Consider the following 10,979-nt stretch of genomic DNA (forward strand, 5'->3'; position numbering starts at 1 on the left):
TGGAGCACAGAAGCAGTGGAATTGGTTGGCAAAAAAGGCAAACTATAGAGCCACCATAAGCAAATTGGAGGGACATATTCGGGATCTTAAATTTGACAAAAGTGTATAGGCCGCTGCCGACGAAGGGGAGAAGAAGAAATTAGCTCAAGAAAACGAGGCCCTTCGAGCACAGATCCAAAAAATGAAAATAGCTGCTGAGAATCAGGAAAGGAGCCGAAATGATGAAAGACTCATAAGTGGTCTCAAGAGGAAAATAGCTGAGTGTGAGGATGATCTGGAAAAATTCGAGGGTAATTTGGCAAGGGCCCGAGCACAGTTAACGAGGAATGTAGAGGGACGAGTAGAGTTTGTCCGGCAACTAAAAAAGAAATATGAGGGAGAAGCCACCAAGTTGAAGAAACAACTAACTACCCTCGAAAATGAGATGACCAAGAAGGCTAAGAGCTTTAAAGCAGAAAGGGAACATTGCTATGCACTAATGTCCCAACTGGAGGAAGATATGCAATAGTTGCAAGGTCAAAACCATCATGATGACCAAGTACTAGAAGCTAGGACTCAGCAAATAGGGCGTTTACTCCAAGAAAAAGGGTATCATCAGGGAGAGGGTTAGAGTCATTGCTGACTACATCGTCATGAAGTACCATGAATGTGAAGACATGACTAGAACCACCTTTTTTGTTGCAGTAATGACCTTTGTTCGCCAAATAATGAGTGACCTGGAGCGTATTCAAGAGGATCTTGCGCATAGGCCCGTGGCGAGACCGACTGATGTCCCACGGGCCCTTGCAGCAGTTGAGGCATTGATGTATTCATGATTTTCATTCGAGTCTGTATTTTCATTTTTCTTTGTTGGAGTTTTGTTAGTCTGTTTTCGAGTCAGTATTTTCATTTTTTTGTTGGAGTCTATTAGTCCCCCCTTTTCAAGTCTGTTAGCTTTTATGATTAAATTCTGTAGAATGAGTCGTTGTAATCAAGACGTTTTTATTTTATGAAAATTTGAAAATCCAAAAATGTTTTTTATTATTTTTATTTTTTCCCAGAACTACGCTTGATCTGATTCATGCGGTGTCATGATACGTAGGCAATCCCCATAGGATTTGATCATAACCATGAAAAGAGAGAGAGAAGAAACAGAAAAAAAGAGAAACAAAAGAAAAGAGAGAAAACAAGAAAAATCGGAAAGAAATAATGGCAAAATAAGAGAGGAAGATGAGAGAATAAAGAAAGGAAAGAATCAAACAGAGAAAAGCAGGAATGAAAAGGAGAGAGAAGTTGCAAAATGAAAATTAAGGGGAAGTCTGGATGACGTAAGCAACCGGTCAAATGCATAATAGAAATAGTTAACTGCTTAGGTGCATTGTATCCCCAACGTGCGGTTACCTATCTGTCAAGCCCTAATCGCCAACAAGTTTGTTGTTGTCATCAAGTTCAGGCAGGTGGTTAGTTTGTTTGGCATTCTTGCAACTCATCCGTACAACACCAGGTCCAAAGTCAAGTTGATCATGGCTAACCAAGAACTGGATGCAAGTGTTATTGACCCGTCAAGAGAGGGGGATGAGTCTGATGTTAACCTGAAAGAGGAGTTGTATAAGTTGAAACACCAGATGATAGAGATGTACCAGGCATGGGTAAAAAGGCATCCACCACCATCCTACCACGCTAACCCTGATTTCGTCCCGCCGCTGGCTAATCCCAAGAACCTCCTACTGTTGATTCATCTCCAGGCTTCCCTATTTACCACCACTACCAGGGCACCACAAGCTCCACCACCCAAACCAGTTCCATACCCTCCTCCTCCACCAGCCACCCCTGTTTTCGTGGCACCCTCACCCGCGACACTCCATCAATCCTCCAGCGAGCCTTTATTCCAGACCCAAGATAACCAATACTATCCCCCGGAGCCTACTTTCAAGGCCCCCGAGCCTTACTCCTACACTCCTCGTTTCGACTCCCTATCGAGACTAAGAAACCACCTAAGAACCCAGAGCAAGAAGAGATGATCAGAAAGGTTAGAAGTCTGGAACAGTCATTTGGAAACATGCAGGGATTGAGAGGCCAGGTGAGCGTAGCCTACAAGGATTTGTGTCTATTTACCGATGTTCAGTTGCCTGTAGGATTTAAGATGCCGAAGTTTGATTTGTATGACGGGCACCGGGACTCGGTGGCCCACTTAAGGGGATTCTGTAGTAAAATGAGAGGAGCTTGTGGGAAAGATGAGTTGTTGATGGCATACTCTAGCCAGAGTCTGGGTGGCTCGACATTGGAGTGGTACACTCGTTAGGATCATAACAGATGGTATACCTGGGATGATTTGGCCCAAGCATTCGCCCGTCATTTCCAGTACAACATTGAGATTGTTCCAAATTGTTTGTCTTTGACTAAGATTAAGAAGAAGCCTAGCGAAAATTTCAGAGAATATGGTTTTCGCTGGAGAGAACAAGCGGCAAGAGTTAACCCCCCGATGGAGGAGAGTAAAATGGTGGAGTAATTTCTGCAGGCCCTGGAGCCCACGTACTTTGGCCATATGATATTGGCCATAGGCAAATCATTCAATGAGATAGTGAAGATGGGTGGTATGGTGGAAGAAGGGCTTAAATCAAGTAAAATCATGAGTTACTCGGTCATCAAGGCAACTACCCAAGCTATTCACAATGGTACTGGGGAGTGATTGGAAAGAAGAAGAAGGAATATGTGGCGACAATTGATTCAGGATCATTGTTTGGACCTAGGGGCCCATCACACTAATATACCCAGCCTCGACCCCATCACCGAACCTACACCCAAACCCTATATAATCCACCCCAACATTACTTCCCATTACCAAACCCTCAGATTTCTGTCCACCAAGCCCAGACATATACTCAACCTCCTGCCTACGCACAATGGCATGCCCCATCCCCACAAAACACCTACCCAGCTCCACAAAATGCTTACCCACCCCCACGAGCCTACCGAAACCTTGCCGGCCTAGGTTTCCGACCCAATCCAGCATTCAAAAATGAGAGGTTGCAGCAGAAGAAAACCTTTACCCCCTTGGTAGAGTCTTATACTAGTTTATTCCACAGATTGAGGCAGTTGGATATGCTGAGGCCAATTGGGTCAAAATTGCCAAACCCTCCTCCAAAGAATCTTGATTACTCCGTAAGTTGTGAATATTGTTCGGGTACTCTAGGGCATGATACGGATAAATGCTGGCACCTGAAAAATACCATCTAGGAGCTCATTGACACAAACCAAATTGAAGTCCAGACTCCAGAGGCACCCAACATCAACAAGAACCCATTACCAACTCATCAGGAAACAAACATGATTGAGAAGTACATAAGGGAGGGGAACCCAAGAAGCCTTCACAGACCATTATGATGATTCGGTCCAGTGAGGACAAACCAATTTAGAAACCAACAGTTGAAGGATCAGTAAACAAGTTGAGTAGGACAAGCGATGAACCATCTGTGGTAGTTGAGAAAGGATCCCCAAGTGATGTTGCGGCAAAGCTAGAAAAGTCAAAATTGGTTGTGCCAGGAGTGGCAAACAAGCCTATCGTAATAATAGAGGGTGCCCGTATGGATCCTGTTATCATCAAGCCTGTCACCCGGTTGCCGGTAATCAGCACCAAGGCCATCCCATGGAACTATGAACGGGTGATAGTGACCTATAAGAGAAAGGAAGTGAAAGAAAAAGTCAATAAGGCCTAAGGACTAACTCGTTCGGGGAGATGCTTTGCCCCGGAGGAGTTAAGGAAAGCTAAAACATCGAGAGATAACCCAGTGCTAGTGAAGAAAGCAGTGACTGAAGAAGAGGCGGAGGAGTTTCTAAGAAAAATGAAGGTACAAGATTATTCCAACATGAAACAGTTGAGAAAGACACCTGCTCAGATTTCATTGTTGTCATTGTTAATCCACTTAGACGAGCATCGTCGGGCCTTGATGAAAATTTTGAACGAGGCTCATGTTCCCGACAAAATTTTAGTAAACCATCTGGAAAAGATCGCCAACAAAATATTTAAGGTGAATAAGGTCACCTTCTTTGATGATAAGTTGCCTATGGAAGGGACTGAACACAACAGAGCTCTCTATCTTACGGTAAAATGTGAAGATTCTGTGGTTACCTGAGTATTAGTTGACAATGGTTCTAGTGCAAACATCTTCCCCCTCTCTACTCTAAACAAGTTGAAAGTGGATGATGAGAGGATTCACAAGAACAACATCTGCGTTCGGGGATTTGATGGTGGAAAGAAAGATTCGGTTGGTGATATAGTGCTTGAGTTAACAATAGGACCAGTGGAATTCACCATAGAGTTCCAGGTACTGGATGTGGCCGTGTCCTATAATTTGCTGTTAGGTCGACCTTGGATTCATGCCGCCAAAGTAGTCCCGTCCACTCTGCACCAGATGGTCAAGTTCAAATGGGATAGACAAGAGATTGTCGTGCATGGAAAAGATAACTTGTGTGCTCACAGCAATGCCTCCATCCTGTTCATCGAGGTTGAAGATAACAAAGGCCCTTGGGTCTATCAAGTTTTTGAAACAGTGTCGGTAAAGAAGGTTCCAGAAGGGAAATATGTTCCAACCCCAAAGATAACCTCCGCATCAGTCATGGTGGCCTTTGAAATGCTGAAATGGCTTTGTGATCGGTAATGGTCTGGGTGCATCTCTGTAGGGTATCATACAGCCGGTATCCCTCCCTAAGAATTTGGGTACGTTCGGTCTTGGATTCAAACCTATAGCGGCAGATATGAAAAGGGCTAAAAGGTTGAAACATAAGGTGTGGGTACTTCCAAAGCCTATTTCGCGTCTCTCTAGGTCTTTTGTCAAGCCCGGTGCCAGGAAATGCCCAATGACGACAGTTCCAAGTTCTGTGGATGACATTGATGAGGAGTTAATTGAAAGGTTCCGGAGGTTATTTGATGATGTGAACTTGGTGGAAGTTTGAGAAGGTTCTAGCAAAGCGGACGTGCAGTTCGTCCGGTCGAATGCAAAGCTTAATAATTGGAAGGCTACTCCTCTCCCTACCAAGAAGGAGTCTTTGTAGTTTGTTTTGTTTTCTTTTCTATCTGGGTCATTCCAGGGATGTGACCTAGATTTTTATTTTTCGCTTGTTGATGTACAAACCCTGTTATCCTTTATTTTCAGTGAAATGCAATTTCCCTTTTCCATCATTCCTGATAGTTTTATTTTTGTTTTTTTTTCTCTTCTTTGTACAGTTCTTTTTATGTTGGTTTATGACATGACATGCATGGGAAATCTTCGGCCAAGTCTTAAAGTCAATCTAATTCTGAAATAATAATCCAAGAAATAGAGTGTGATGATGAATCAGAATATGATGAGGATGAGGCCTTTGAAGAGATTAGTAAGGAACTAAGTCAATTTGAAGAAAAACCCAAGCCTAATTTGAATGAAACAAAAGCAATCAATCTAGGGGATCCCAATAATGTCAGAGAAACTAAGATAAGTGTCCATCTTGAACCGCAAATCAGGGAAGAAATAATTAAAGCATGGTCGTATGATGACATGCCAGGCTTGAGTACCGATTTGGTGGTCCATAAATTGCCAATTGATCAAACATTTCCTCTCGTTAAGCAGAAATTGAGAAAGTTCAAAACCGACATGAGTGTGAAGATTAAAGAAGAGATCACAAAGCAGCTTGATTCAAAGGTCATTTTGGTTACTCAGTATCCCACGTGGTTAACCAATGTTGTGTCGGTGCCAAAGAAAGATGGTAAGACCAGAGTGTGTGTTAATTACCGTGATCTCAACAAGGCAAGTCCAAAGGACAATTTCCCACTACCAAATATCCACATTTTGATTGATAATTGTGCCAAGCATGAGATTGGGTCTTTTGTGGATTGTTATGTCGGCTATCATCAGATTTTAATGGATGAGAAAGATGCGAAAAAGACGACATTCATCACGCCATGGGGAACGTATTGCTACAGTTTCATGCCTTTTGGTTTGAAAAATGCTGGGGTAACTTATATGAGGGCAATGACAACTATGTTCCATGATATGATACACAAGGAGATTGAGATTTACGTGGACGATGTGAAATAAAGTCTAGGAAGCAGTCAGACCACGTCAAAGATTTGAGAAAGTTCTTCCAAAGGCTCCGCAGGTACAATCTTAAGCTCAATCCTGCAAAGTGCACATTTGGTGTTCCATCGGGGAAATTGTTGGGATTCATAGTCAGTCGACGGGGCATTGAATTGGATTCGTTGAAGATCAAAGCTATCCAGGAATTGCCACTGCCGAAGAACAAGACCAATGTGATGAGTTCGTTAGGGAGGCTGAACTACATCTGCAGGTTTATTGCTCAGCTCACGACAACTTGTGAGCCCATCTTTAAACTGCTAAAGAAGGATATTGTGGTCAAATGGACTGATGAGTGCCAGGAAGCATTTGATGAGATAAAGGGGTATTTGTCAAACCCAACTGTGCTGGTCCCACCGAAACTAGGGAGACCTTTGATTCTTTACTTGACAGTCCTGGATAATTCATTTGGATGTGTATTGGGTCAGTATGACATCACCTGCAGGAAAGAGCAAGCCATCAATTATCTTAGCAAAAAGTTCACATCGTATGAGGTTAAGTATACCCCCCTTGAGAGGACGTGCTGCACCCTGAACTGGGTAGCACAGAAGTTGAAGCATTACTTGTTGTCCTACACTACTTACCTCATCTCTCGCCTGGATCCTTTGAAGTATATCTTTCAGAATCCCATGCCCAGAGGAAGGCTCACAAAGTGGCAGATCTTGCTCATGGAGTTTGACATAGTATATGTGACTCGAACAACAATAAAAGCCCAAGATCTGGCGGATCACTTGGCCGAGAAACCGGTGGACGAAGAATATGAACCGTTGAAGACTTATTTTCCTAATGAAGAGGTAATGTACATTGACAAGGTCAAGAAGGAGGAAAAGCCCGATTTGAAACTCTTATTTAATGGGGCCGCTAACATGAAAGGCGTTGGGATAGGAGCTGTACTCATTTCTGAAATAGGGCATCACTACCCTGTTACGGCTCAACTTTGTTTCTATTGTACCAACAACATGGCTGAGTACGAGGCATGCATTCTGGGACTAAGTCTAGCTGTCACTATGGGAATCCAGGAAGTTTTGGTCTTGGGAGACTCGGATCTTCTGGTGCACCAGATTCAAGGAGAATGGGAGACATGGGATTTAAAGCTTATACCGTACCGATAATGTCTGCATGATCTTTGTTAACGGTTTCGATCAATAGAATTCAGGCATATTCCAAGGATCCATAATGAGGTTGCCAATGCTTTGGCTACCTTGGCGTCGATGTTGCACCATCCGGACAAAGCTTATGTTGACCCTCTGCATATTCAAGTTCGTGATCAGCATGCCTACTGTAATGTGGTTGAAGAAGAACTTGATGGTGAACCATGGTTTCATGACATCAGGGAGTATATCAGGAAGGGGTTATATCCAGTACAAGCCACAAGTGATCAAAAGAGAACAATTCGTCGTTTGGCAAATGAATTTTTCTTCACTGGAGGAGTTTTGTACAAAAGAACTCCAGACCTTGGGTTGCTAAGATGCATAGATGCTAGACAAGCCACGACCATCATGACCGAAGTACATTCCGGGGTTTGCGGGCCGCGTATGAGTGTGTATGTTCTGGCAAAGAAGATTCTTCGAGCAGGTTATTATTGGCTCACCATGGAGCGAGATTGTATCAGTTTTGTGCACAAATGTCATCAATGCCAAGTACATAGAGATTTGATTCACTCTCCTCCATTTGAATTGCACACAATGTCCGCACCATGGCCCTTTGTTGCTTGGGGTATGGATTTCATCAGACCGATTGAGCCAACAACATCCAATGGGCACAGGTTCATTCTGGTGGCCATTGACTATTTCACTAAGTGGGTTGAATCTAAAACGTTCAAGTCTGTGACCAAGAAAGCAGTGGTCGATTTTGTTCATTCGAATATCATTTGCCGGTTCGGGATCCCAAAGGTAATCATCACAGATAATGGTGCTAATCTTAACAGTCATCTGATGAAAGAAGTATGTCGAAAGTTTAAGATTATGCATTGCAATTCCACCCCATACCGCCCCAAGGCGAATGGAGCAGTCAAGGCAGCCAACAAGAACATAAAGAAGATACTTCGGAAAATGGTGCAAGGTTCCAGGCAGTGGCATAAGAAGCTGCCATTTGCATTGTTGGGTTATCGCACTACTGTTCGCACTTCAGTAGGTGTGACTCCTTATTTGTTGGTGTATGGCACAGAAGCAGTGATACCTGTGGAAGTTGAAATCCCATCCCTTCAGATCGTTGCTGAAGCCGAAATTGATGACGACGAGTGGGTCAAAACCCGTCTAGAGCAATTGAGTTTGATTGATGAAAAAAGATTGGCAGCAGTGTGTCATGGCCAATTGTATCAAAAGAGAATGGCAAGAGGATATAACAAGAATGTGCGTCCACGGAAATTTGAAGTGGGTCAGCAAGTATTGAAACGCATCCTTCCACATTAGGCTGAAGCAAAAGGCATGTTTGCCCCAAATTGGCAGGTGCCGTTTATCATAACGAGAGTGTTGTCTAATGGCGTTTTGTATTTAACAGGTATAGAAGGCAAATGTGTAGATATGGCTATCAATTCTGACGCAGTCAAAAGATATCATGTATGATCTCTTTGATTTAAATTGTGTTTGTTTGTACTTGGCATGTTTTGAAGATTGGAATGACGAAGGCATTTCGTTCTGCTTTCTAAACACTTTATCCTTTGTTACCCCTTTGAGCCTTATTTATTTCTTTTCATACCCCTCTTTTGGAATCAGTAGATAAATTCAGAAAACACGAACGTGAAATGTCAGTAAAGAAGTAAAGAAGGAAAGAAGAGCGAAAAGAAAAGGAAAAAATGGAAAAAGAATGAAAAGAAAGAAAGAAAGAGAAAAGAAAAGAAAAAAAAGAAATAATAAATAAAGAAAGAAAAGAAAGAAAAGAAAAGAAAAAAAGAAGAGAAAGAAAGGAAAAGAGAAGTAACAACAACAAAGTAATTCCTATGACATGAACTACGTTCGACCTGATTCCTTTTAGGGATACGTAGGTAGCCTCACGGTTCGGTCCCATCAAACTAAAAATTCAAAGTCCTCAAGCAAAGAAACTGGGGCAGAAAGCTATGGTTGTTGTGAGAAATCTGATTCCAAGAGTTGTAATTTTGAACCCATTCAAGCTGTTTTGAGCCTTTGTGATACCTTTTCTTTCTAACCCTATCCAAAAACCCACATTACGGTCCAAAGAAAGACCTTTCGATCAGTGTTCGAGAGATGTCAAGTCGAGCATGTAGAGGTGATTTATATCAGAGGCAACACTCCGTTCTGAGTAAGAAAATAAAAAAAAATGAGAGAGTCTTATTGGTGGAAACCCTCACGGGCACCGTAAGGCGACTGTGAGTTGAGAGATGAATAAATGAGAGAGGTTTGTTGGTGAAAACCCTTTAGGGCACTGCAAGTCGAACAGGGTCGGTGATTTGGTGAAGAAATTGGGTTTTGGAGATCTCGGGGGCATAAAGTATGACAACTGAAAGGCGATTGGTTGAATAGGCTAGGCTGATTAATCCGAAATGCATGTCATGATCATTGGTGCCAGTTGTTCCACTCAGATAAGTCTCTTTTCCTTTTCCCCTCCCAAACAGTCATCCAGTTTTAGATTTTCTTTTATTCCTAACTCTCAAAGTCATTGCATTTCATTTCTTTTGGGTTTACTTCTCTAAGGTTTTTCCAATGTCAGCTATGTTTAAGCAAGTAAGAAAGGATTTCAAAGCTTACTACCAACTTGCACAAAGAAAAGTGTGGCCAAAGCATACCAGAGATAGCATGATGTAAAGTGGGAAATAAGGTGTCAGTGAAAGTCCATTGGTCGAATGGTTTAGTAATCTTGTGGGAGATACAAAGATTCAGGTAGAATGGTCAGAAATGTAAAACAACGGTTTGGGTGTAGAGCACTCTGGTCATCCAAGGTCATGCGGTAGAGAGTCAATCGGAAAGTCGAATGGTTCTTGGCCAGTTCAAGGCAACTAGTCCAACCAAAGCACGACAGCGGAGAGGCCACCTTCAGCAAAAATACCACAAACTAACCACCAAATTTTTAACTGATAAGATTTTTCTTTGATTTGAAATAGGGGCAGAAAATTCTGTTTGTTTCGGAGAAACCTTCCTTAAAGAAAGCAAGTACCAGACAGGTTCGACCGTAAATCTTCAGTACCCTCCTGGACACTGGGACCTAGTTTAAAATTCAAAACATTCATGAGTAACAAGATCTAGCATAAGCTTTACCTTGAGGAAATATAAGTTAGCTTTGAAGTTTTCATTCTTAGGATAGGATTCAATTTGAAATTTTCAGGACCCTCCTGGATAATGGGATTTAGTTTTGAGACCTTCATAGATAACAAGATTTAGTGGAAGTTATACCTTTAGAAAATATAATATAGCTTTAAAACTGTTATTTTACTAGGAGTTTTCAGGATCCTCCTGAATAGTGGGAACTAGCTTTTAAATTATTAGAGATATTGGGTAACACAATTCAATTAACACTCACAGATGTGCCCAGCTACCAAACTGGGGTAGAAAATTTTCTTTGTTTTGTTTATTCTGTTGTAATCAGGTGCCCACCTGAAGAGCAAGGGAAAACAATACGAGTTTTGAGAATAGAAAGTAGCCCAGGGTCGACCAATCAGGCACCCACCTGTAGAAATAAGGAAAGGCATTTCGAAAGAAAAGTAGTCACAAGAGGAAGTAGTTCAAGTTCAGCAATCAGGAGTCCACCTGGAGAACAAAGGGAAAACAAATCAAGTTCCCAGGGAATACGGTTAAAATTTTAGCAATCAGGCACCCACCTGGAAAGCAGGGGAATACAGTTCAAGTTTTGGTAATCAGACGCCCACCTGCAGAGCAAGGGAATACGGTTAAAACTTTGGAAATCAGGAGCCCATCTGTAGAACAAAGGGAAAACAATTCA

The 10,979-nt window shown here is 42.2% G+C and overlaps 1 protein-coding gene across 1 annotated transcript; it reads left to right on the forward strand.

Moving 5' to 3' along the window:
* The first annotated feature begins 3,821 nt into the window (after window positions 1-3,821).
* Window positions 3,822-10,637, forward strand: LOC138885821 (uncharacterized). Its single transcript, XM_070166805.1, has 10 exons — window positions 3,822-4,082; window positions 4,170-4,544; window positions 4,660-4,926; window positions 5,583-5,759; window positions 5,868-5,966; window positions 6,058-6,111; window positions 6,389-7,138; window positions 7,358-7,594; window positions 10,144-10,203; window positions 10,626-10,637. The coding sequence occupies exons 1-10, from the start codon at window positions 3,822-3,824 to the stop codon at window positions 10,635-10,637; spliced, it is 2,292 nt and encodes a 763-aa protein (XP_070022906.1).
* The last annotated feature ends 342 nt before the right edge of the window (window positions 10,638-10,979 follow it).

The sequence above is a fragment of the Nicotiana sylvestris genome, chromosome 2 (assembly GCF_000393655.2).
Source record: "Nicotiana sylvestris chromosome 2, ASM39365v2, whole genome shotgun sequence".
Taxonomy (NCBI): Eukaryota; Viridiplantae; Streptophyta; class Magnoliopsida; order Solanales; family Solanaceae; genus Nicotiana; species Nicotiana sylvestris.

Bases quoted from the DNA above. Each gene is read 5' to 3' on its own strand.
- LOC138885821 (XM_070166805.1), top strand. From the start codon at position 3,822: ATGAAGGTACAAGATTATTCCAACATGAAACAGTTGAGAAAGACACCT. The intron at 4,545-4,659 runs GTTCCAGAAGGG...GCATCTCTGTAG, and splicing joins AAACAGTGTCGGTAAAGAAG to GGTATCATACAGCCGGTATC. The intron at 7,595-10,143 runs GTACATTCCGGG...GATTTGAAATAG, and splicing joins CCACGACCATCATGACCGAA to GGGCAGAAAATTCTGTTTGT.